The sequence below is a fragment of the Halichondria panicea genome, chromosome 11 (genome assembly GCF_963675165.1).
Source record: "Halichondria panicea chromosome 11, odHalPani1.1, whole genome shotgun sequence".
In the NCBI taxonomy this organism is placed as follows: domain Eukaryota; kingdom Metazoa; phylum Porifera; class Demospongiae; order Suberitida; family Halichondriidae; genus Halichondria; species Halichondria panicea.
The window spans coordinates 6,293,252-6,319,876 of NC_087387.1; the positions used below are offsets into that span (position 1 = coordinate 6,293,252).

Consider the following 26,625-nt stretch of genomic DNA (forward strand, 5'->3'; position numbering starts at 1 on the left):
ACTGAACACCCACACCCACACACCTCACAGAGCTCACAGGGAGTGATGGTTGTGAGGGAGGGTGCTCTTAGATCTAGAGCAGTGTAAGGTAGTGCCTGGTAGTGTGTGCACTGAACTCTGACTGAGGAGATGGAGCCTATGATCTGGCCAGAGTATGAAATGGTGAGACTCTAGACACAGTCTAGCATGCAGGGCCGTAAGAAGATTTTTTAGGTGAGGGGCAGAAAAAAGGAATGGACTCTCTCCTTGCGACACAGGGGGTGGGTCCGGGAGGAGGAAATTCCCCCTCCCGTCCCGCCAGAGGCGAAATATTTACATTTTGTATGTTCTCAGAGATAAACATGAGAAAGATACATAGATAAATGAAATAATCTGCATGTTAGAGCTATAGCAAATAGTTTATTCGATGTGTGTTAGTGGAAGCAAAGTCACGAGCAACTGCTTGAAAGTCAAGCGCATCAGTGTGTATATAAAGTAAGAATTAATAGACGCTGCAGGGGATTCATCGAGCTTCGTAAGAAGGTCTTAGTTCGCCTATACCTTCTTCATCATGGGCAAGGCTGAGGTGAGGTACTGAATATTGTGCCATAGTGAGCTCAAGCTATATAAATGTCAGCTGCATGTGGATCAACTTACTTTAGTTACTGTACAGTGTTGTTGCAACAAACCACATGCATTAAACTAATGTGGTTAGATTAAATGCGTCAGGACTGCATGTGATCTGCTGGACTCTGCAGAGGAGCCCCACCCCATTTCACTGTCTGAAAACCATGGGGGCAGAGCCCCCCTGGTTTTCAGAGTGGGAACTGCCCCCCAGCCCCCCTGGTTCTTACGGCCCTGGCATGTGAGTTAGCTTGAGGCTTTTATTTTTAGTTCCAAAGTGAAAAACACTAATTTTATGGTTCATTTCATATCGGTGGCACCCGGCCTTCTTGAGTTGCCAGGTCAATAGTGCCAGTGTCTAAGTACTTTCGGTAAAATAGCTGTGAGCTGGCTAAGGCTATATAGAGTCACTTTCAATTTGTTTTATTGTCTAAGCTTTTCATCGCTAAAAGCGAATCTTCAGGACAAAAATAATAAAAACAATTGTGACTTTATAGACAAATGAACACCTGACATGTGATACCCAGACATTAAACCAGACATCAAACCAGACAACCAAACAGGTTATACTAGTATTTTACTATAGGGCTACCTAGTCAACGTTGACTAGGTAGCCCTAAAATTTCGACAGACAAGTTCGGAAATAAAGGACACACATATAGACATTAAAGTTATCCCCTAAGTTCGACTCAAATATATTCTTCAAGTTTACACTATCAAAAAGTGGATTTCTGTATGTCTTAAAAAAGACCGTGGGGTTTGCTGCCTTTTCCTTTTTTCTTTTATATTTAATGAGTTGACTTCTTGAGTCGTAGCTGACTTCCTCAAAAATCGTCTTCAAAAACCAGATAGGATATCCTCTATTTCTAAGTCGGTTATAGAACAGATTTCTAATCCTTAGAAAATCACATCTTCTTGTGGATAAACGAACGTATCTTAACAGTTCGCCTCTAATGAAGCTCCTTTTAGCATGAGAAGGATGATAGGAGTTAAATGGGATATATATAGAGATAACGGTTGAGCGGTTTTTGATAGGGTAACGTTATTAGGTAGTCACTGTATGGGTCTATGCAAATCTCCAAGTCCAAAAAAACAACCCAATCTTGCGAAATGATTGTTTTAAGTTTAATTGATTCCGCTAGATGGTTCAAATCATTAATGAAGACCATTAAGTCGATGTAGCTGCCTCCCCTGATAAAAAAATGTCATCAATGAATCTCCTGTAAAACAGTAGTCCATTTGTATGTAACACAGTCTCTTCTAATCTAGCCATATAGATAACAGCAGCAGACACAGCCATCGGTGTTCCCATAGCCAGACCCCATATTTGATGAAATAAAACTCCATTAGCTTCAAAATAATTGTTAGTGAGAACCAGTCTTGAGAGTTCGATAATGAGAGCAGTCAGTGGTATCTCATGGGCTCTACAGAATAAGTCTATAGCAACAAGGCAACTTTCAAAGGAATGTTAGTATACAACGATGTGACATCAGCAGTGACCAGAAAAAGTTCTTTATTAAACTTACAGCCTGCGAGCTCGTTAATTAGCTGTATTGAATAGGACGGTATTGATGGTAACATTGGACTGAAACAATATGATCTACAAACCTCGAAGCTGGGGTAGTGATGTACGTAGTGGATGCCACAATAGGTCGACCCACCATCGGATCTTTATGCACTTTAGGTAGTATCTTAAACTTAGCTGGTGAGACATTACTGGTCTGACTTAATAAGAACTTGGCCATTCTATCTCCTAGAGGTCTACCATACCTCTGAATAATAACACTCAACTTATTACAAATAGTAGCATAAGGGACTTCTTCTACCGTGTCGTAGAATTTCTTATCGCTGAGCAGGCCGCGACTCAGCTCCTCTTCATACCAACGACTGGTAACAATCGTTGGGCCTAGATTTTTATCAGATGGTAAGATAAATATGTTTTTATTAGTAAATAGTTTTCTCAGAGTAGCAAACTCGTGGGTAGATAAATTAGGCTTGTGTTTAATCTGTTGTGGTGAAATAGCACATAGTTCATGTCGTATGGCAAGTAGAGGTATTTTGATATATGGTGGACAAATCGGTGGAGTCCAATCTGATCTTACAAGGTAATAGGTATATGCATAGTGTTCTCAGACTGACCACTGACCCATATCACGAAAAAAATGTGTGATCCTAATTGATCTAGAAAACTCTTCTAATTGCTTTTTACGTGAATGCACAGAAATAGGTAACGGTGAAGGCCTGAAATTTAAACCTAATGATAGTAAGTAACTTTCTGAAAGGCTTAAATTGTAATCAGTAAAGTTATGTACTCTAGGACAGAAAAATTTTAAACAAAATTGTGATACAGTAAGACAGAGATTTTTATTAAGTAAACGAATGTAACCCACCACCCTTTTATTAGAAGGAGTTACTTCTTTCCTCTTCCTCTTCCTCTTCCTCTTCTTGCTTTGAAGGGGGTGGATTTGAAGGGGTTGGGTCTTGCGTTTTTTGCCTCGTCAAACTTCACTTTATTCACTTTCTTTAGTATACCTTTACTAGGTGAGCGACTGTTTCTTCTCGAATTAGCACTCGAATTGCTAGATCTCAAACTTCTAGATGAACTTCTAGACAATCTAGAAGATCTCGAGGATCTATCCGGAGAGATGGTAGGCTTCATTGATCTCTTCAGCTTTGCTTTAGACCTAGATCTATCTTTATTGATGAGGCCTAACTGTTTGAGTCTCTGATCAATTACATCCTCCACTCTCATTTCGGGGCAGTATCCATAGCTGACTGTTTAAGTAGTTGTCGTTTCTTCTTATCAGCTTCGTTTGTAGCTTTCAAAAATGCGTTTTCTCTTGTCAGAGTAAGTTGGCTATGATAAAAGCTTAAGTTCATCCTATACCGTGCTTCAATTATGGAGCGGGAGAACTCATCTCCTTCTGACAATGCGTTAATCTGAGCAGTTTTAGTCACTTCAAAGACTGAGAGAATGTTCTTCTCTATGTCGAGTTTCTTTGATTGTGTTTCCACTATTTTCCTGGTAGTCTCTCTTGTTCGATGTTGGAGTAAAGAAGCTTGAGCATTCTGTAGAATTGCGTCCAAAGTTCCTTGGCCATCTTCAAACAGAGCTTTTTTCTTAGGTATATAGCAAAAGATCCTTGGGGACAGTTCCTTTCGATTATGCTCCTCCAACAGTTTTGATTTCTGGTGTAGTTTGTCAAGATGCGATTCTTGATACACAATATTTCTGCAGGCAGATATCATTTGTTTCCTCATCTCCAGACCAACATCAGCAAAATTAGGGTGAGATTCCGTTTCAGTACGTTGTCTCTTGACCCTAGTTGCTTCTTCACCAGATGGTTGTAGATAAGGACTTTCAGGAACATTAAAGAGTCCAGGAATGAATGGGCTATTGCCATAAGCCATTGTAGCGCGTCTTCAGCAAAATATAACTCAGTACTTTCGGTAAAATAGCTGTGAGCTGGCTAAGGCTATATAGAGTCACTTTCAAATAATTATTGTTTTATTGTCTGAGCTTTTCATCGCTAAATGCGAATCTTCAGGACAAAAATAATAAAAACAATTGTGACTTTATAGACAATTGAACACCTGACATGTGATACCCAGACATCAAACCAGACATCAAACCAGACAACCAAACAGGTTATACTAGTATTTTACTATAGGGCTACCTAGTCAACGTGACTCTATATAGCCTTAGCCAGCTCACAGCTATTTCAAAAGATGCGTTTCATTTGACATGTTTTATGTATATGTAAATGAGCCTCTGATGCACATTGGCTATGGAGTGATGAGTGGTATAGATATCTCTTTCGCCTCGTGCTCCACGTTTACCCTGGGTCCTTCCTCAGCACACACAATATACTAGACTATGTGTGTAATTCTAATTACAACTTCGTACATTTGCAACTTGTTAGATCTTCACTGTTTTCGTTGATGGAAGTACTGCATGCGGTTCTTAATAATTATTAACTGACGTCTTATTTGGAATCCTCATTAAGATAAATATACCACATAAAAATAGCTCGGTCTTCCTCAGACTACAATGGAAAACCCTTATTATAGTGTTGTCAATAGAACTAGAGATATGCTACAGTAAGAATACTCAATCAAAAGTAAAGTGAGCTAATTTGATAAACAATCGAGTATTACTCTTTCTTAATTATTATTGATCAGAGTCACAAAAAGGATAATTGTCTATCACTGAAACTGATCTAACTACTTTAATCGATGACATTATCAGTTTTGCACGGACTGAAAAAATGATTATCAGTTTAGCGGTTTGTGGATTTCAAAAGATGCATGCATGAGCAAACTATAGCCTCCTTTGCAGGCCCTCCTTTTTCTGATATTTGACACATTAAAGAGGAAAATTGGAGGAACGAGGAAAAAAAGAAGGAAGCGACAAAGAAAAAGGAGATTAACAGTATGTTTCCAATGCATGATCAGTGCTGGGAAGTGGTTCGGCTGTGATCCAGTTGTTGCTGGTGGTGTCCAGCATAATCTATTCTGCTGCCAATGATGGATTTGGCAATTATGCTCTCAATAGCATTACTGGTGCATTTGATATTGGCTCCAAACTGTGAAGGTGAGTGTTTACAGATTATATAGTGACAAGGCAAACATTGCATTCCTTTAACGAGCTCCATGCACACACACACACACACACACACACACACACACACACACACACACACACACACACACACACACACACACACACACACAGTTGTAGAGTCCTCATCTTCATCACTGATCCTCAATGCTGTCATACCTATTGTGAGTGTGTTGGCTGTTGTACCATGTTATAGCCACCACATGAGTTTTATGACAATTGAACACATGCACTTTTGCAAAACTGATATCACTGTTACTCTTATTAAGTCATTAAGTAGCTATATAGAGGTACGATACGATTTTGATTGTGATCATAAACTATATCGATGAGCTCACCATTATCTTATTATTAGTTTTTCGATAGTGAATATTTTACTGCTATAATTATAGTCTAGTCTACATCCACTGATAACACTGATAAGGGGTCAGAGTTCTGAGGAAGAGTGAGCTATATGTTATGTGGATTCCAAATGAGATCTGTAATGTTACTGAGTATAATCAGGTATAATATAAAGCAGAGAAACGAATATAAAGAGTGGCTCCACCAACGAATCAACTCTCAGACCTATTAGGTCAATAGCGTAGTAATGTTGAGCAGGAGCCCAAACCAAGTACATTACGTAACCGAGAGACCATCCATATATGCATGGGTATAGATTTCTCAAAGCTATAGTATATATATTATATTGACGTAAACGGTATGTGAGCCATTTGTGGGTGTGGTCTGGTAATTAGCTAGTCACGTACTAATGAGCTCGTTGATAGACAATTTAGTCACAAAAATGATATAATTTGTCCATGCAGAAATAACTGCGCCACTTAATCGATGCACAGACTCATAGTTATAATTATATAATCTATAATTATTATTATTATAGTTAAATCAATTTAGCAATTCCGGATCCAGTTTGTTGGTTTTTTATCTTCAACAGATGAGTATAATCACTTGAATGTATCCATAAACAGCTCCACCCAGTACAACTAGAGCTAGTACAGCCAACACACTCACAACAGGTAGGACAACATTGAAGATCAGTGATGAAGATGAGGACTCTACAACTGTGTGTGTGTGTGTGTGTGCATGTGTGTGTGTGTGTGTGTGTGTGTGTGTGTGTGCGTGTGCGTGTGCGTGTGCGTGTGCGCGTGGCGTGTGCGTGTGCGTGTGCGTGTGCGTGTGTGTGTGTAAGGTAGTGCCTGGTAGTGTGTGCACTGAACTCTGACTGAGGAAGGGAAAACGTACCTTTCTAACGGTCATTCCACAAAAGTTTATACCACTGGATCCACGAATATTTTACCCACGAATGAAGCGACCTTGCTTATACACTGTAAAAAATGAAGTGCAGTGGGCACACTAAAATAATTGCATATTATAGTATGAATAATCGTACGCGTGCTCTATTAATATGCGTACATGTACGTGTGCTCACCGCCACTTCATTGTTTACAGTGTACCATTTATACCTGCAGTGCAAGCAAAGTGAGGTAACAGAGATTGCGAGAATCATTATAATGATCTCCTGGCATAATTTATGCTATAATTATTATTATTATGATTATAGCTATTTAATATAGTACATGTCGCCGTTATAAAGTTTGTGATGCCAGGTTATTTGCATGTGTGACTCGTCTTAATTAATTACGTGGTCTATGCATGAGGTTCTGGGTGGGAATAGTAGGCTGTTATTATATAGTAAGCTGGCATGCAGTGGCACCACAGCGATACAGAGTGGTGGTGGCATGCAGTGGCACCACAGCGATACAGAGTGGTGCTGGCATGCAGTGGCACCACAGCGATACAGAGTGGTGCTGGCATGCAGTGGCACCACAGCGATACAGAGTGGTGCTGGCATGCAGTGGCACCACAGCGATACAGAGTGGTGCTGGCATGCAGTGGCACCACAGCGATACAGAGTGGTGCTGGCATGCAGTGGCACCACAGCGATACAGAGTGGTGCATGCTGGCATGCAGTGGCACCACACCGATACAGAGTGGTGCTGGCATGCAGTGGCACCACAGCGATACAGAGTGGTGCATGCTGGCATGCAGTGGCACCACAGTGATACAGAGTGGTGGTGGCATGCAGTGGCACCACAGTGATACAGAGTGGTGCCGGCATGCAGTGGCACCACAGCGATACAGAGTGGTGCCGGCATGCAGTGGCACCACAGCGATACAGAGTGGTGCATGCTGGCATGCAGTGGCACCACAGCGATACAGAGTGGTGCCGGCATGCAGTGGCACCACAGCGATACAGAGTGGTGCATGCTGGCATGCAGTGGCACCACAGCGATACAGAGTGGTGGTGGAATGCAGTGGCACCACAGTGATACATATGCAGTGATACAGAGTGGTGCATGCTGGCATGCAGTGGCACCACAGCGATACAGAGTGGTGCCGGCATGCAGTGGCACCACAGCGATACAGAGTGGTACATGCTGGCATGCAGTGGCACCACAGCGATACAGAGTGGTGGTGGCATGCAGTGGCACCACAGCGATACAGAGTGGTGGTGGAATGTAGTGGTACCACAGCGATACAGAGTGGTGCTGGCATGCAGTGGTACCACAGCGATACAGAGTGGTGGTGGAATGCAGGCTGAAAACTATCCTAAACAACACAGGCACAACAAACAGCACCATGCATGCATGCACCACATAATTATTGAAATCACTGTAAGTTGAAACAGTAACTGATATTCTTAAGAAACTAGATATCCAATTAGCAGTAAATTAGGTTTGTTTTCATCCCTCATTCCAAACAGCACCATGGATGTACCCTGCTCTGTGAACGTGCATGCACACTGGTAATTGATACTCAGAGAATAATTGTAACTGAGACTATTAACAGGAAATTGTAAATTGAGTTTGTTTCATCCTAATTACAAACAGCACCATAGCAACATGTAAGCCACTGCATGTTGATTGATACTTCTGAGGTCTACGTTGTTCATAGTTTAAACTGCATGAGGAGAATAATACAGTTATTTTGGAGCATCGTTTTAATACTCGCCAGCTGGGAGGGAGACCTGTGAGAAAATATCATTGAATATAATAATTATATAATATAGCGGGTATAATTTTCGTTGCAAATTTTCAGTTCTTACACTCGGCTCAGGCGTTGAACCTATTGTGGTATTAAATTTCATATGATGCTCTACAATACAAAATGATTATGTGAAAATTTCCACGATACGAAAATAACTCGCTATATACGGTGGTACGGTGTAGCACACACAAATCTACTTAATACAGGCTCAATTATTGAGCTACTTGCAATTGTGCAGCAGCATAGTCTATAAGTGCATTGATAAGTGGTTAATGGTTGGAGTGTGAGGAGCAGAGTGAAATAAATAAGGGGTGGAGCTGCAAACATCAGCTCTGCCCTCAGTAAAACTTATTTAGGTTGCAACCCCACCCCTAGATCCGCCCCTGTCAAATGTAGACATTTGTATTTATTTCTACAATCTGTCAAGACAGTGTCATTAATTAATATCAAGCTCTGGTCTGCTATATAGTTTCTTGGAGACTGGCCTCTTCATTGGAGGTATGACTGCATGCATGCATGCTATAGTGCAAATGCATGGATAGAATATTATTATCGTTATATATAATAGTGCCTGTATGCATGCAGCAGTCATGGATGATAATCTAGCTTATTAATGTTATGTATATTAACTATTATAGTACCGGAACATACATGTTTGGGGTGAGCGTGCACAATTTTAGAACTTCATATAATGTCATGCATGCAGATATAAGTGGGTTGGTAGATTATCAATATGCCTGTCGCTCTCGCAGTCTCACTCCTTCAGACTAGAGCCTTATTTTCTTGTGTGCTATTTATTGTTATCACTATAATAATTATAAATACACTGTTTTGAAGGTGTCTGGTATTTAGAAGCCCAAAGGTACTGATTTAGTAATCCCGAGCATAATTATAGCGAGGGTATTTACTACAAGTGTCCGAGGGCTTCTAAATCACATAGACCGCCAAAACAGTGAGCCTTGCCTCGTCTCGAGGCTTGACATGCAATACAACAAGTTACTTTGCTTGACAACAGGATAGCTGCTGCAGGTATGTATACCTCCTCTGGGGCACTTTCCCCATGTACTTCAATTCCCATGAATGTAGATATCTAAGTATCAACTATTATAATACTAGAATCAACTATACATTATAGTGTATTGTGAATTAGTCGATCAAAGTGTATGTTCTATGCCCATCCACTCATTATAATTAAGAACTCCGTCTGCACTATAGCGCGCGAGCAATGCTCTATATAATTATATGCTAATGTGTGAATGTATTGTATATATTTATATAATCATCTAAGTACCGTGACTAAGAACTCAGTCTGCACTATATCTTTGTAATAATGGGTATGAGAAAAAGCCAACGGTTTCTGGCTAGTTAAGGTTTGGAACTTTGTCACAACATCTATAATAAATAGATTGGCTATCTTATGAAACGTTTGATATTGCTTAAATATCTACACATCCTCCGCAGTGCTCAAAATTGCTAGTTTTTAGTGCCGTTTCGGTTAGGGAGAGATTTGAAGAAGATCTTACGGCTAAAGTCCAAAAATTACACTGAGTCATAACTTTTGATGAGAAAATGTGTCCAGAAATATTTCAGAGATAATTGATGTCACAACATTTTTTACGATAACCCCCATTTCACCCCACTATACAACAACTTTTGGGGAATACTTCGAATAATGTTGTAGCTTATTCGTTCACCTATATATATACACAATGGTATAAGCACAATTTCTTAGAAATGTTCCAATCTTGGCTCTGATACAACTGTATATACTCACCTATATTGTGGTATTCTATATACTCTCTAGACTGGATGCACTGTAATCCTCTACACTATAGTAGCTGCATTGCAGTGGAATTCCTGACAACATTCAATTTGCTTTACACAATTATTGGTACTATATCCATGACTGCATGCCGGCAAAGGCATTATCAGTTATATATTTATGCATGCAGATTGCACTATAATATTGGTGTGTGCAGGGCACAAACATTTAATTATGATTGCATACTGCAGCTATAATATTGACTAACTGGGTGGAGGTGCTATATTGACCGTGACTGGAGTGACTGAACTTGTATCAGTTATCAACCAATTAAGGATTAAATGATCAATTAGATCATACTATGGGTCAAACACAGTCTCTTCGTAACACTGGGTAAGCGTGACTGAGTATAGCTGTATACAAATATGCAAGTTCAGCATTAAAATGCCCTACCATCATGTCCATGAAGCATGACAAGATTGCAGAGGATTTTACCGATGTGTCAACATACGTTGCATGGTAGATTGTTGCACTGTCCAGAATGTAATCACTATAATTATACCGCAGGATTGGAGAATGTCTAATTTTATTATGAGATGAGATTTTTATATCAATTGTTATCAAGGAACAAGCGTGCATTTATTACACTATCACGTGCCGTGAGACATCATAAAGGTCCTCGTAGTATAATAATTAACCTGAGCCTACGCCGCGGTTTACTGCTCACTCACAACTTCGCTACCATCTTTGGTGGTCGTGGTTTGGCGCTTATAATTATTATAGAGTGCTGCTTATAGAACGTGGAGTAGCTGTTTCCACGAGGCTATAGCTATCATATAAATTGTACATTTATATATTATATAGCCTATAAATTAAAGACCGCATTATAATAATTATTACCTAAGCGCCAGCTATAATAGTAGAGTATAATTGTTGTGGACTATTGGCGCTTCTATTAGAGTGGCACTGTAATTAAGAAAGACGGGGCTCACCTCACACAATGCTTTCAACTTACACTAGCTTGTAATTATTACCTCTAAAGGCTGCTTTTTATCATGTGCATGCATGCATGTCATGAACAGGTTTGTAACTAGTCTCAAAGAAAAGTACATTCAGAGAGAGTTTGGAGAAGATGAAGAATGGCCACCATCAGATAGAAGAGACAAACAAAGAAGACTTATCAAATTGCAATTAGTCGAGACTGATCAGATAGAGGGGTTTGGCCACAAGGGTCGTTCAAGTGGCATCGAGACTGATCAGATAGAGGGGTTTGGCCACAAGGGTCGTTCAAGTGGCATCGAGACTGATCAGATAGAGGGGTTTGGCCACAAGGGTCGTTCGAGTGGCAATGGCAAGCAACCTAAAGATGACAAAGAAACACGCAAATCAATACTCCACACTGACCTGTTCAAGACTAGCAGGGACAACAAACCAGTCAGGAAGATTGTTGTGAAAGGCAATGCTGGGATTGGTAAAACCACACTGTGTACCATGCTGACTGAGGAGTGGGCAAAAGGCAAGATCCTGAAACAATTTGACTGTGTTCTGTTGCTACCACTGAGAAATAGCGACGTGTCATCGGCCACAAGCCTCCCTGAGCTGATTAAACTTTTCCATCTGAGTGAGAAGGTCCGCAAACCTCCAACAAAAAGGATGGAGGATAGAGAAGGAGAAGGCGTCCTCATTATAGCTGATGGCTGGGACGAACTCAGTGAGGGTGCTCGAGCTAAGGACTCGTTTCTCTACAAACTTCTTCTTGGTTATGGTTGTTCTAAAGCCTCTGTTCTCCTCACATCCAGACATTCTGCAGCAGCACCTTTTCACAAACTGTCTTCAGTGGACACTTTCATCGAGGTGGTGGGTTTTGATGAAGAAGATATCAAACAGTACATAGTTGAGGAATTCAAGCAAGATCCAGAGAAAGCTTCTTCTTTTATGGAGCAGCTTAAAAGCAATCCACTCATTCAGAGTTTGTGCTCTGTGCCACTTAATTGTGCGATTGTTTGTGACCTGTGGTGCGATTTACAGCAAACACTTCCAAGCACAATCACGAAACTATATGCTAGGATAACATTGTCTGTTGTGCTTCGTGACATCAAGAAGAAATGTCCACAACTCTGTGTAAACTCGCTTGACATTCCCAAGGAACTTCAAAACGATTTCTGGCTGGTTTGAAAATTTGCTTTTGAATTTTTGGCTAAAGATCAAATAGTCTTCTCAGACAGTGAAGTTTCATCGTTTTCTCAAGATGGGAACTTTAACAAGAAAGCCTTTTTCTTCGGTTTATTGCAATCAGCACATTCACATTTCCCTAGCCAACAAAACTCATTGACAACAGGTTATGGCTTGTCGTTTCACTTCGCTCATTTGACCATTCAGGAGTTTTTAGCTGCCCTTCATATCGTCACTTTATCTCAGAAAGAGAAAACAAAGATTTGCAACACTTATGCTGGAAACAATCGGTTTAATATGGTTTGGAGATTTGTGTTCGGTCTTCAGTCTAAAGAAGAGAAATATAGTAATAAAGCTGTCTCTTTAGGTGATGTGTTAGTTGATCAGGTTTTATTTGCACTACGGGACAAAGATATTTTACTATGCCACTGCTCGTTTGAATCTCAGGATAAAGTTGTACACTATAAAGTGGCCAACAGAATTTGTGCCAAGTTTAGTTCTTGGTATGGATCAATCAGAAGTCCCCAAACTGCTCACGACAGTGTAGCTCTTTTGCACACTTTTAACCATATATCACATTGTTCGGTCAAGCTAAACTTTTCAGGGAGTCTTAATGAGGAACAGCTTCAGAAACTAGCTACTATCCTCATTGACAGAAAGTTGCAAGTAAAAAAATTAAGTCTCAATAACTGCAAGCTCACAAATGAATGTCTCACGACCTTCTTCAACAAGGCATCAGCTTCATTTCAGCATCTCGAGGAACTATCTCTAGATGGGAACCTTATCACAGGTATACCATTTTCACCCAGCAATAACACATTAACTAGGCTTTCATTATCCAAGAATCCACTCTGGCAAAGTGGTGCCCAGTTACTAGAGAGTGTTGTATGCGCAGGTTCACTAGTAAAACTTGAGCGTCTGTGTCTATCTAGTGCACTGACAAATGACAGAGACATTATCGATGCCAAAGTGTTAGCCACACTTCTTCAAGCATTAGTTACACACTGTCCTCATCTGGATGACCTTGATCTCTCTAAGAACAATATTGGTGTACCTGGAGCTAGTGCAATAGGAGAGGCCTTTGTACAACTTGCTACCAATAGGAAGGAGTTAAAGCTGAACTTAAGTGAGACTAATCTCGACAGTGAAGCAGCGACAGTATTTTCTGACAAAGTTTTGACTTCTTTAGGGAATGTGTCAAATCCACTCTCTTGTGAAATCAATTTGCGTGTTGATAACAATCCACTTGGACACAGCGGCTTGTCAGCTATCTTTAGAATGCTCTCTAATAAAAACTGTCCAGTAACAAGACTTGATCTGGACCACACACATGCAGTCAACCAGGGACTAATAAAGGCAATCTCTTTTGGTGAAATTGAATTTCCTGGTAAATGTAGCAAATTGAAAAGGCTAACATTTCGAAACAACGAACCAAGCGGGGACACTCACGTAGCTTGCTTGACAATGGCTATTAAGGCCAACATTTTTGGTAATCTTAAGAGGATGCAACTATCAAATACCCTTCCTGACAATGTTGAGGAGAATGGAAGACTACTGACTGAACTCTTACCATCCATTGCCTCTCACTGTCTTAATCTGAATGACATTGATCTCTCTGAGAACAATCTTGGTGTACCTGGAGCTAGTGCAATAGGAGAGGCCTTTGTAAGACTTGTTACCAATAGGAAGGAGTTGAAGCTGAACTTAAGTGAGACTAATCTCGACAGTGAAGCAGCGACAGTATTTTCTGACAAAGTTTTGTCTTCTTTAGGGAATGTGTCAAATCCACTCTCTTGTGAAATCAATTTGCGTGTTGATAACAATCCACTTGGACACAGTGGTTTGTCAGCCATCTTTAGAATGCTCTCTAATGAAAACTGTCCAGTAACAAGACTTGATCTGGACCACACACATGCAGTCAACCAGGGCCTAATAACGGCAACCGATTTTGAAACTCTAACATTTCCTGGTAAATGTAGCAAATTGAAAAGGATTTCATTTCAAAACAACAAACCAAGCGGGGACACTCATGTAGCTTGCTTGACAATGGCTATTAAAGCCAACATTTTTGGTAATCTTGAGAGGATGCAACTATCAAATACCCTCCTTGACAATGTTGAGGAGAATGGAAGACTACTGACTGAACTCTTACCATCCATTGCCTCTCACTGTCCTAATCTGAATGACATTGATCTCTCTGAAAACAATCTTGGTGTACCTGGAGCTAGTGCAATAGGAGAGGCCTTTGTAAGACTTGCTACCAATAGGAAGGAGTTGGAGCTGAACTTAAGTGAGACTAATCTCGACAGCGAAGCAGTAAAAACATTATCTGACAAAGTGTTAGCTTCTTTAGAGGATGTTCAAACCTTCTCTCTTGTGAAATTGAGTTGAGTATTGATAACAATCCACTTGGACACAGTGGTTTGTCAGCCATCTTTAGAATGCTCTCTAATGAAAACTGTCCAGTAACAGAAATTGATCTGGACCACACACATGCAGTCAACCAGGGCCTAATAACGGCAACCGATTTTGAAACTCTAACATTTCCTGGTAAATGTAGCAAATTGAAAAGGATTTCATTTCAAAACAACAAACCAAGCGGGGACACTCATGTAGCTTGCTTGACAATGGCTATTAAAGCCAACATTTTTGGTAATCTTGAGAGGATGCAACTATCAAATACCCTCCCTGACAATGTTGAGGAGAATGGAAGACTACTGACTGAACTCTTACCATCCATTGCCTCTCACTGTCCTAATCTGAATGACATTGATCTCTCTGAGAACAATCTTGGTGTACCTGGAGCTAGTGCAATAGGAGAGGCCTTTGTAAGACTTGCTACTAATAGGAAGGAGTTAAAACTGAACTTAAGGAAGACTAGTCTCGACAGCAAAGCAGTGAAAGCATTTTCTGATAATGTTTTGGCTTCTTTAGGGAATATGTCAAATCCACTCTCTTGTGAAATCAATTTGCGTATTGATAACAACCCACTTGGACACAGCGGCTTGTCAGCCATCTTTAGAATGCTCTCTAATGAAAACTATCCAGTAACAAGACTTAATCTGGACTACACACATGCAGTCAACCAAGGCCTAATAACGACAACCGATTTTGATGAAATTGAAAATCAAACATTTCTTGGTCAATGTAACAAATTGAAAAGGCTATCATTTCGAAACAACAAACAAAGCGGGGACACTCATGTAGCTTGCTTGACAATGGCTATTAAATCCAACATTTTCGGTAATCTTGAGAGGATGCAACTATCAAATACCCTCCCTGACAATGTTGAGGAGAATGGAAGACTACTGACTGAACTCTTACCATCCATTGCCTCTCACTGTCCTAATCTGAATGACCTTGATCTCTCTGAGAACAATCTTGGTGTACCTGGAGCTAGTGCAATAGGAGAGGCCTTTGTAAGACTTGCTACTAATAGGAAGGAGTTGGAGCTGAACTTAAGTAAGACTAATCTCGACAGTGAAGCAGCAAAAACATTATCTGACAAAGTGTTGGTTTCTTTAGAAGATGTTTCAAACCTTCTCTCCTGTGAAATTAATTTGAGTATTGATAACAATCCACTTGGACACAGTGGTTTGTCAGCCATCTTTAGAATGCTCTCTAATGAAAACTGTCCAGTAACAAGACTTCATCTGGAATCAACTATTCACACTTCCATTACTGACCTCAGTTTGAATAATTCTTTAGAATCTCTTAACAGCACTACAGTAAGTCTCGGTCTTCGTCGAAATTTGCTTCATGGCAAGAACATGTTCATACTAGCTGATTGTATTCAGTGCTGCCTGTCACTGGAGAAGCTGGATTGTGATAAGTGTCGAATTACTTCAAACGATATATTTACATTATTGTCACACCTAAAATTCCACGATATTCAACTAAAGTGTTTAAAACGGTGGGACCTTCAAGACAACAGCATCGATGATGACGCAGTGAATACTCTTATTACGTATTTGCCTTCAGTGTTTCCATGCATTGAGGATATTGATCTAGATGATAATCTCGTGAGTACAGAGACAGTGAAGAAACTTGATGAGTTTTTGAAGGTAAGGCCACAGCAAGTGTATTGTATGAAAAGGATGCATCAAGTTTTGAGCAAGGCATCATTATTATAGCACAGAGTCCTTTTAATGTTTGGTATAACGTACACTACACATATAATTGGCACTCTAGATGATAGTTTATGCAATGTAAGGTGGGTTGCGTACTTGATTTGTGAAGCTTCGCCACTACTTCAGAAAATGTTGACGAAATAAGTTGTTATTTTTGTTGTTATAAAAATTTATAACGAAGCTTTGCGAAATTGTGATTGTGCCGAAGCTTCACAACTTTTTTTTACCAAGGCAAGATACTACTTAGTGTGAGGCTCATCCCTATACCCTTCAGTCAGAGCTCCTGAACATTCTAGCTATACATTGATCCTGCATGCATGCACACACTTTCATCACACTGAGATGGCTGGGTTACTATAACTATATAATTATATAATTATGTAATAATAGGAGAGAAACACGACTGAAGATGAGGAGTTTGATTCCACTAGTTCTGAATCAACAACACCTGATGATGCAAGTGACTCTCTGCCAGAGGTAAGTACTTACATTGTCTGAGTGTATGACCTGCTGTATCATGCATGATGTTAATTCTTGTTACAACGATGATTGCCAATTGCATGTGTCAATTTGCATTCAATTGTACTGTCATACCCTTTTTGATCTAAAAGTCGTAAAATGCATGCGTTCACTGATGCATGGATGTAATAATTATACATGTCTCCTTGCAATCACAGCACACTAGTACTGATTCTATTAGTGAGGATACGGACTTTAAAGCTACTGATGAAGATCTGAATGCACTAAAGGAGGATAGGTCCCCTACAGCTAGTCAGGATTCCACAGCTGCTACTGATATTTCCAATTTAACCAGCCAAAAACAACAGCTACAAAGTAAGCAGTTTGCATGTTGTTATATATAATGTAGTTGAATCATTGTTTTAAAAATAATTACGTCCTATTTATGCATGCAGCAGACTCGTTATCTTTTCCTTCGCAAGGTTTGCCTATTGAAACAGTAAAGAGAGACGCTGAAGTCACTAACGAGCAGCTTGACACAACAGTAGAAGAAACACACCTCTCTGAAATGTCGTCACAATCTGACAGCATCCATAACGACTATCTTATGGAGCAAGGCCTCTCATCTGGACAACAATGTGACGTGAGGAGTCATGCATTCGTACCCGGCACTCAGGCTGCTGATCATGATGTCATGAACGCTCCTGAGGTGTCTCACACACTAAAAGAAGTACCTAATAACAGTAGGTTGATACTCAAAGCATATTAGTTAATGCTATTTTGCATCATCATCAAAAAAATAATTGTGTGCTCCACAAACATTACAAGGCAGCTGCTTATTAATTATCCTGGAAACTTTTCTGGGCAATTTTCATTATTCTATATAATACAGCAGACACTCTGCATGGTGCTTTAATTTTACTAGTTAGACACTGTTTTTGAGGTGTCTATATTATGAGATTTATAGAAGCCCAAAGGCACACGTGTGATGTTAAATTATTGGCTTGCTGTCCTATTATCAGGCCTGACCATTGAAGCACTAAAGAGGGAAACTAATATCACTGACGAGCAGCTTGACACAAGAGTAGAAGAATTAGACCTTCCCAAATTATCTTCATATTTCGACAACACTAATGACTATGTTGAAATGCTGGGGCTCTCACCTGGACAGCAAACTGATGTCATTGAAGAGAAGGCTAGAACAGCATTGAATCGAACACATGCTGGAATAAAGCTGGCTCTGAAATATTGGCTGAATAGAGTTCTTTCAGAGGGTACCTTCAGAGCTCTGCTACTCATTATAATCTCCCTGGACAAAGGAGACGTTGCTATCAAGGTGGCACAGTATTTATCAGCCAAAGGTGCGTGAGTGGGTACATTATGCATGTTAATTACCTTATTGTCTATTATAAACAGTGAACCTCACTATTCCAGACCCCTTTTAAATCCCGACAAAAATAGCAAACTGAAAAAGAGGAGGGGCTGTCAGTAGAATAGAGTACTGCGCATGCGCAATGTAAATTGCTTAGCTGAATCAGCAATAATTTTATTGCTAAGAAAACGAAGAGAGAGCTCACAAGACTCACTGTATTGGAGAGAAAGTTGAGTGCTATATATAATATAGTTATACATCACTTGCATGCCATGCAGGTACAAAAACATTAGACTAAGTAACTCTAGAGCACTAAAGTGCAGAACCTTCGGCGTTAGTTTGGGTTGTATAACGCTTCATAATCAAATAGCAGCTCAGAGCTCACGGTTTTCTGCCGAGGTAAATATAAACACTGTATGACATTATACATGCAGATTGCTGTACTATACACTCCCTTGTAACACAGAGAGTCCCCCTGTATGTACATTATACATGCAGATTGCTGTACTATACACTCCCTTGTAACACAGAGAGTCCCCCTGTATGACATTATACATGCAGATTGTTGTACTATACACTCCCTTGTAACACAGAGAGTCCCCCTGTATGTACATTATATACATGCAGATTGCTGTACTATACACTCCCTTGTAACACAGAGAGTCCCCCTGTATGTACATTATATACATGCAGATTGCTGTACTATACACTCCCTTGTAACACAGAGAGTCCCCCTGTATGACATTATGTGTTATTTTCACCCTTGATACAGGTACTATATAGATGTTAAAAAGTCAATAGCTATATATGGTGCATGCATGTGAACATTATTCAATTATAGCTAGTTGTAGAGTAGTTATTATTTCGTTTTTTGAGAGACAAATACTTGTGTGTGGTAACTGATAATTTAGTTTTTCATAGATCATTAACCTTTTATTGTACATATACACATATCAGGCTGTTTGTTTCCTACATCAAGAATTCTGTATTATAATTATGTTATAGATAGCTCTCACATCCTGTATAATTATCAGTCTCATTTGTTATAAAATCGAATAATCAGATGTACGTACTAGTTGATCAAAAAATCCACACAGATTCTGACACACACACACACACACACACACAATGGTGTTTTTGCACTAATTTTATGTCTTTGAAATGAACTCTCTCCTTCATTCTCCTGCAGAGTAGTAGTAAAAGTAATACGTATATAGTGTGCGAATTTGACCTTATTAATTAATGTCACCAATTGGTTTGGGTGGTCTAGACCACTTAGCTGTGGCCCATGGCCAGACCAACAGTTGTACAGCTATAAATTATGCAACAAACTAACAATAATCGTATATATAGGTACTGCGTTGATCGATTGTTAATGGTATAATTATAATAGTGATTTCTCTAAAACAACCTTTGAAAAGCAGAAATATGCATTGAATGCTTCGTGTCCTTTATGGTTAGAAAACACAATAACGCAGCAACCACTCTGCAATTCCATGGAATTCACTATAAACTGATACTACAGTGTTGCAGTTCACAGCTATATACTTGCTGCTCGGGCACTAAGAACACAAATACATTCACCAGAAGATCTACCCTCGAGAGATGCCACGAGGAATTTTGAGCCCCATGTCACAGTTGGAGGCACTTGTTCAACAATATGATTATAAATGGCTATACTTTGCTTGAAGAATATTAAGATCCGCTAAACACAGACGTTTCCATTATAAGTATATCCTCAATCGCTGTCTGATTAGCAGTTAAAGCAGTAGTGTCTAGTTCGCTTAAACAGCAAATGTGTTGTGTCCACGCACACGCACACACATCAATCACTCTACCCCTATTGCACACTGCACACGCACGAGGTAATAAGGTGTCTTGAAGTGTGAAAACCTCCAAGGAATCACTCACATTTTCAATTGGCGAGGAATGTGTAAAAATAGTGCACTTTTGATGTCACAGTAGAATTTGTTGAATGGTAGCACGTATTATAGACAGTCTTTAATCAAGAGATTCATTGTAAGCTCTGTGTCTGCCAGTGACTTCATGATCAGTGGGTGTAGATAAAGTGAGTATCCTCAACAGCGCACACATAGTACCTCCAATGAGGGTCCTCAGTAGGCACATAACTACCCATGCAAAGGAAGGCGTCCCAAGAGCCACATATATATATATGTGATGCTGCAAAGTATAGGTTACATGTGAGGCATGCATGTGTGAGTTTGTCTCCAGAGGAGCTAGGTCCGACTGCCAGGCTGGTGCAGCTCAAGCAATTACCGGTAGTCTCTGATTTCACCAGATTAATGATCACACTCAGCAATAACACACATGCAACGTGGGCGAATAATTAGTATTCACTCAAAGGCTAATTGCTTGAGCTACATTGTCCTGTGGTACTCCCTCTGGTGTGTCTCTATAAGTGTAGAAGTGTGTGTGAGTGGGTGTGGTGTGTGAATGCAGTACACATTCAGTGTAATTACCTGGTTGAGTTATTTTACCCTCTGGGGACTTTAAATGATCAACATCCCGGAACACCCTTGGAATGTTTTTCTATACTCATTGTAACCATACTCAAACTCGGACATTTTTTGGTTAAAATTAATGTTAAGTAATGCTCATTGTATACAGGCAGTGAAATAATGCACCTATCAATGCAAACCACACCCCCTCCCGGGATAGGGTGGGGATTTGTATTAACTTTGCCTCCCCTGTGTGCATGGGTGGGGATTTTGTATAAGTCTGCATACTCAGCAGCCACAATTAAGTCAGTATAATTATTATAATTTTAACTCTTTTATAACCTCCCATGGCATGTGTAGCTTTTTGGAAGGAACAAATAGCAAGACTTAATATAGAAAACTTGATTGCCTGCATGTGACTGTGATTTCATTGGACGGAGTGGAAGCAAAACCACAGACTTTTAATGCCTTGTATACCTCAAGTGTGCTTGCTGTTACAATAGTGAGTATTGTACTCTTCCTAATGAACTCTTGCTATAACTGACATGCATACATCATGTCATGTAAGTTCAAATAATGTGAACATGTACAATTATACAATCGAACATGCATGATGGAGTTTTATAAGTGTGTAAAGGAATGGATGAGATCGATATGTATACTGATCTGAATTGATCACCAACTAAGTACATCATTATCCTTATAGTTAAATGCGCAATGACCAGTGGCGTAGGCAGAGGGGGGCTGACGGGGCTAGAGCCCTCTCTTTTGTGCTTTATCAATTCCAACTCAGCCGCGATCTGTCGATGTATTCTGCACTGTATACTGCATGCATAGTTACTACAATGATGTCGGAAATGTGGGCAGGGCCATCTAATGCGCATGCTGACTGCTTAGGACCTTTTTTAGTGTTATGCTCTGGCCCTGCTCAACTGATTTGAGCCCTGCCCTTCCCCAAATCCTTGCTACGCCACTGATCACGACATATTAAAACACTCGGCTACGTGTGTTCTAACTAAAACTCTGTACAGTTTGAGATCTCGATCTATAGGAGTACGTCACTGTTTCGTTGGTGGAGCCACTGTGGTTTCTTATAGCCCTCCAATAATTATTATAATTATGATATCTCTGGATAAAGTATAATGTACCACATAAATCGCTTGGTCTTCCCCAGACTATATACAGTGAAAGATGAACCCTTATTATAGTGTTATCAGTGGACGTGGACAAGACATATTAGAACTAGATATGCAACAGTGTTTTATCTCAATAATTATATAAAGTGAGCTCTCATTGATACAATTGAACAATGAGCACAAAAATAAATAACTCAACTGCTTAATTAGAATGAAATGACATTTTCAGTTTTGCACCAATAATTATTATCATGACTATGTTAATATCAGTTCAGCAGTTCCAGTTTGTTGGTTTTTTAACTTCAACAGATGAGTAACCACTTGAATGTATCCGTAGAGAGCCCCACCCAGTACAACTAGAGCTAGTACAAGCCAACACACTCACAACAGGTAGGACAACATTGAGGACTAGTGATGAAGATGAGGACTCTACAACTGTGTGTACATGGAGAAAAAACAAATGGACTATTAGTTTTGTATCAATGTTTTTGCTCGTTAAAGGAATGCAAGGTTTATACCTTACTAGAATGTGTTGCGGATAAAAAACCTTTGCGATGAGCCAAATCAGCAGAAAAATTGACGTTCTTGAAAATTGAAGATAGTGACTATTGCAATTTCAATTTTCGTATAATGCTATATACGAAAATTCCCACCATACGGAAATAATCCACTATATTCGGTACTTAACCAAGATCGTATCACTGTTCATATTGTAAAGATATCAGCTAACAGATGAGGAGGGGTTTCACCAAGAGCTAAGCTGCAAACTCAGAACATTCATAACAAAGTTGGCCACCATTCCCAAACTCCCTCCCTCTGTGAAGGATCTGGAAGAAGAGATATTATGACCAGCTGCTCCACAATACTCTGTAGGCTTACGCCACGCCAGATAAGAAGTACGAGTTGGGATATAACGCCCCCTCAAAATGACTAATGCACCTAATTCACCTTTAACTAGCGAATCCATAATTGCTCATAAAAGTCATTGACTCTTTCTTTGTTGCTAACATTGTTAATTTTTTATCAATATTATTATTACAAAACCTTCATCTGTGTGATTAATGATCTTTACCAAACAAACACATTTGGCAGGGCTGCTGACTTTGCTTGCGTCTAGTGAAGTCTGCCATGCATATAGCTTTGCATGTCATTCATACACACTAGTTACAGTCACCTATTTTAACTTTCAAAAAATCACCAAAAAGACAAACCTTAAGTCTTACTGTCGTGTAAGAATTCTGCTGCTAGTAGCTTGCATTCCTTAACAATACTTGAACCATCTACCTAGTTAGACCATTCTAGCAATAGGACTTCACAACAATAAAAAAATACATTTACGAGTGATGCTTACCAGCAAGGCATTGTATCAAAAGGGCCGGGAAGGGTCCAGATTTGCTTTAGGTATACAGCTATATATACTTGTTTTCCCACGGGCTGGCAATATATACACACAGTTTCTAGATGTCCAACTAAAAGGAGTTCAGCTGGCGTCCTGACCTTTAACTGGTGTCCCAGCTATATGAGCTCATAGCCAGTACGCGGTATCAAATTGCGGTAACTGCATGGAGTCCCAGCCAGTACGCGGTAACTGCATGCATGGAGTCCCATGAGCTAAGTGCAGGCTGGAGTCCCAGATAGTGAACAAGTCTACTACAGTATATTACTGAGAACTTCGGAAACGAAAGATATAGGCATTGCCAGAAAGCAAATTAAATATTAACTTTCCGCAAACCTCAACTGACAAGAAAGAGGTATACACTATATTTTATATCTCTTTGCATATGCTCCCTCTTCTTTATCTGTGATGATTAAACTAAGTAAAAAAAGAGGGAAAAAAATAGCCGGCGTCCCGACCTTCTGCGCAAGCTAGAGTCCTAGCCAGTAACTGGAGTCCCAGTTAAGTAGTAGTCCCGACCAGTGCACCAATACAGCCGACAACTTAGAAACGAGATGTGCAACGCATGCCGGAGTCCCGACCACCTATACTTCCGCTCCAAAGTAACAGTAAGGGATTGGCTTTGTTCACTCGATGTCAGGAACGGAAGTTAAATTTAACCACAACCACACCCCTAGAATTCTTCAGCAGTTGCACTGGGACTGGGCACAACAATATTATGGAGGAGTAGTGGATGATGTTGAATGCCTCCTAGGGCTGCACAGCTCTACTGTACTATGAGTACCAGGACTTCAGTGAGCAAGGTGCAGGTGCAGGTGCATGGACGATGAACAGACTCACATTGTTACCAAAGTAAGTAATGACAGTAAGTTAAGAACATGTATCGTTACCGTATTCACCCGAATTACCGGGACACAAAAAAATTATTACGGCTTGCAGTGTCCCTTGGAATAGAGCAAGAAAAATTACGTTAAAGTCGAAGTGTCCCTTGTATTAGGGTGTCCCGTAGTAATTAGAACGAATATTTCCCCATTTAAGGTACGTACACAGCCTCGATTCCAGGCCGAGGCTAGCTCTGCAGCTAAAATGTCTTTCGCAGTTTAGAAGCTGTGCATGTACGCGGGTTCCATGTCTACAAAGTGGTGTCTTCAACCGTCAGTGACATATTACGGTGCCAGAGAGTAGAATCCAGAGAGTTTCTAAGAGTTTTGAGTGTCTATCAGTTTTGAGTGTCTATCGAGCTGACGTTAGGGGCATGCTCTTTTTCGTTCTAATTAGATCGGGACATCTAAAAATATTTACATTTCCTGTTGTTCTTTAATATAGAGTGAAAAAAATTACGTAAGTCCGAAGTGTCCCTTAGAATAGAGTGTCCCGGTAATTCAGGTGAATATATACGGTAACGGTGTTTTGGAATTTTTCATTTGATGGCATCCCACTGATTTATTGTTTGAGCATTCAAAAGCAGTAGTTATGCCTCGAGGTGTAGCCGCACGAGGGTTACGGTAAAGCTGACAGTGTGTGTCTGTCTTGTGTGTCTGTTCCAGCTGTAACTGCTCAGTAGCTATTATTTTTTTTTTGAACTTACAGACACACCCCTTATTCCTGGATGTAATGCGCATGCGCGCTCAATATACTACGTGTAAGAGAATCCATTTTGAACCCCAGATCCTGGCAGAAATCAATTTTCTTTGTTGAGGTCCTGGTAAGACAAACCAACCTTTTCGATAACTCTTTTTAGACTGCTTGTTATAGATATACTACTTTCTGTGATTGAATTCTGTCTTCAATACTTATCACTGTCTATGCCTTTGACAAAGGTTTGCTCCCACTGTTTGGCTACAGGCCATTTAAGACGATCAATTAACTGTGGACACCCCTTTCTTGTGAAACAATCAAAGCACATTGCAAAGTATTTACCTCTTCTATAACACTCTAATATACTGTTGAGCGAAAGCAAAAACATGGCGAGAGGCATTAGCAAGCGCACGCTTGCAACACTCGTTTGATTAGCAGTACTTTAAGGGACCAACTTCTATAGTCAAACACGTCTCCAAGGTACACGCGTACCCAAAGTGGGCTGTCCAGCACACATTCATGTACATGTTATTACCTTCCATCAGTTATTAATATAAGTTATTACCTTCCATTATTTGGTGTTTCCATTGAACCCAGCAACCATTCACTCGGATCTAAGAAACAAAGGCAACAAAGTTTGCAGCTCTAAAGCAAGTACTCTTGGGAAAGAAAGTGGAGACAATAAAATGTAGTAACATAATGTTCAAGAGATTATCACGGATAAAGGCACTAAGACAGGTATGTCGTCACTTTTCAAACATAATTATTATAATTAATTTCCTTATACATTGTAGGCTAAGGAGAAATTACTGGAAGAAAACGCTCCTGCTGAGTCCATCTAGAATCTCAGCCACAAAGCAGTAAATTCTTTGTTTCACTACACGCTTTAATGAATGTACCTGCATGTAAATGCATGAGATATATAAATGATTGATTATGGCAAACAGGGAGAAAGAGGTACAACGAATACTCTGAGAAGATTGTCTTGGTTACAAGATGCCTGCATAGTGCCGGTGAGTATCAACGATTAAGTTGCGTATTAACTGTTTAAACACAGTTTCTATATAATTATAATTATGTTGACAGCATTGTTTTTTGCGTATACTGCCCCCAACAGCATGACTGTCTTTGCATGTTTGACACAAACCACAATCTTCTTTTACATTCAGAGCATTCGTTGCACCTCTTTTTCTCCTCTTTTCTCCCTGTTTGAATCAGAAATCAGAAAGTACGTATGTACATTCATAACGTGTAGTGAAAGAAATCTGCTTTGTGGATGAGACTAGATGAAGCGTTTTATTCCAGTAATTTTTCCTAGCCTACAAAATGTATCAAAGAATGCATGTATCAAGTATTATGTTTGAAATGTGACGACATAATACCTGCATGTCTTAGTGCCTTATCATGTCTCCGAGAGTATCGTATATGTTACTACATTTTGTTGTCTCCACTTCTCTGTTAAGAATACTTTAGAGCTGCAATTTTTGTTGCCTTTGTTTTCTAGATCCGAGTGAATGGTTGCTGGGTTCAATGAAACAGCAAATGATGGGAAGTAACAACTCATATACATGAATGTGTGCTGGACAGCCCACTTTGTGTGTACGCGTGTATCTTGGAGACGTGTTCGACTAGATGTTGAAGTAAAGTACTGTGCTGACCAAACTATACTGACATGGCACCGCAATGCTGCTTTCGAATGCTCGAAACAATAATGGGATGCTATCGAACATTATTTAATTGCCCTGAATGGTTACCTACAAATTAATATTTGTAATAACGTTATTTTGGTAACAATCTGTTTTCGTCGTCCACCTTGCACCTGTTTCTATAGCTAAGTCAGGGGCGTACACAAGGTGGTGCTTAGGGTGCTCCAGCACCCCCATCCAGGC

At 39.9% G+C, this 26,625-nt stretch overlaps 4 protein-coding genes and 2 long non-coding RNA genes across 8 annotated transcripts in view; 5 read left to right on the forward strand and 1 right to left on the reverse strand.

Annotated features, from left to right (window-relative positions):
* LOC135344131 (scavenger receptor cysteine-rich domain superfamily protein-like) overlaps nt 1–26,625 on the forward strand; it is a gene marked incomplete in the record, with an annotated part of 804,697 nt that overhangs the window by 319,697 nt on the left and 458,375 nt on the right.
* LOC135344267 (uncharacterized) lies at nt 6,032–10,257 on the reverse strand. Its single transcript, XR_010397412.1, has 3 exons — nt 10,047–10,257; nt 6,467–6,549; nt 6,032–6,285 (listed from the first exon to the last, which is right to left on the reverse strand). It is a non-coding gene; the product is annotated as an uncharacterized LOC135344267 (long non-coding RNA).
* Nucleotides 8,672–12,224, forward strand: LOC135344182 (NACHT, LRR and PYD domains-containing protein 3-like). The gene is made up of 3 exons (XM_064541339.1): nt 8,672–8,770; nt 10,286–10,427; nt 11,117–12,224. Exons 2-3 carry the CDS (start codon nt 10,396–10,398, stop codon nt 12,207–12,209), a joined length of 1,125 nt encoding a protein of 374 aa, XP_064397409.1. The 5' UTR covers nt 8,672–8,770; nt 10,286–10,395; the 3' UTR covers nt 12,210–12,224.
* LOC135344130 (uncharacterized) lies at nt 12,504–14,597 on the forward strand. The gene has a single exon (XM_064541250.1). It carries the CDS (start codon nt 12,504–12,506, stop codon nt 14,595–14,597), a length of 2,094 nt encoding a protein of 697 aa, XP_064397320.1.
* Nucleotides 14,633–19,153, forward strand: LOC135344090 (uncharacterized). 3 transcript variants are annotated; one of them, XM_064541183.1, is made up of 6 exons: nt 14,633–16,270; nt 16,727–16,813; nt 17,014–17,170; nt 17,251–17,538; nt 17,818–18,156; nt 18,940–19,153. In XM_064541183.1, the coding sequence occupies exons 1-6, from the start codon at nt 14,648–14,650 to the stop codon at nt 18,948–18,950; spliced, it is 2,505 nt and encodes an 834-aa protein (XP_064397253.1). In that variant the 5' UTR covers nt 14,633–14,647; the 3' UTR covers nt 18,951–19,153. The 3 variants fall into 3 exon arrangements, with proteins under 3 accessions (XP_064397253.1, XP_064397254.1, XP_064397255.1); XM_064541184.1 differs by having other exon boundaries at nt 17,254–17,538; XM_064541185.1 differs by having other exon boundaries at nt 17,278–17,538.
* Nucleotides 22,436–25,749, forward strand: LOC135344255 (uncharacterized). The gene is made up of 3 exons (XR_010397400.1): nt 22,436–24,010; nt 25,334–25,474; nt 25,531–25,749. It is a non-coding gene; the product is annotated as an uncharacterized LOC135344255 (long non-coding RNA).

What these genes read in the sequence shown, in the direction of transcription:
- LOC135344182 (XM_064541339.1), top strand. Translation starts at nt 10,396, where the DNA reads ATGGGTCAAACACAGTCTCTTCGTAACACTGG. An exon ending in CAGTCTCTTCGTAACACTGG is followed by an intron (nt 10,428 to 11,116) that starts GTAAGCGTGACT and finishes TGTCATGAACAG; the next exon opens with GTTTGTAACTAGTCTCAAAG.
- LOC135344130 (XM_064541250.1), top strand. Translation starts at nt 12,504, where the DNA reads ATGGTTTGGAGATTTGTGTTCGGTCTTCAGTCTAAAGAAGAGAAATAT.
- LOC135344090 (XM_064541183.1), top strand. Translation starts at nt 14,648, where the DNA reads ATGCTCTCTAATGAAAACTGTCCAGTAACAGAAATTGATCTGGACCAC. An exon ending in CAAGTGACTCTCTGCCAGAG is followed by an intron (nt 16,814 to 17,013) that starts GTAAGTACTTAC and finishes TTGCAATCACAG; the next exon opens with CACACTAGTACTGATTCTAT. An exon ending in AAAAGAAGTACCTAATAACA is followed by an intron (nt 17,539 to 17,817) that starts GTAGGTTGATAC and finishes TCCTATTATCAG; the next exon opens with GCCTGACCATTGAAGCACTA.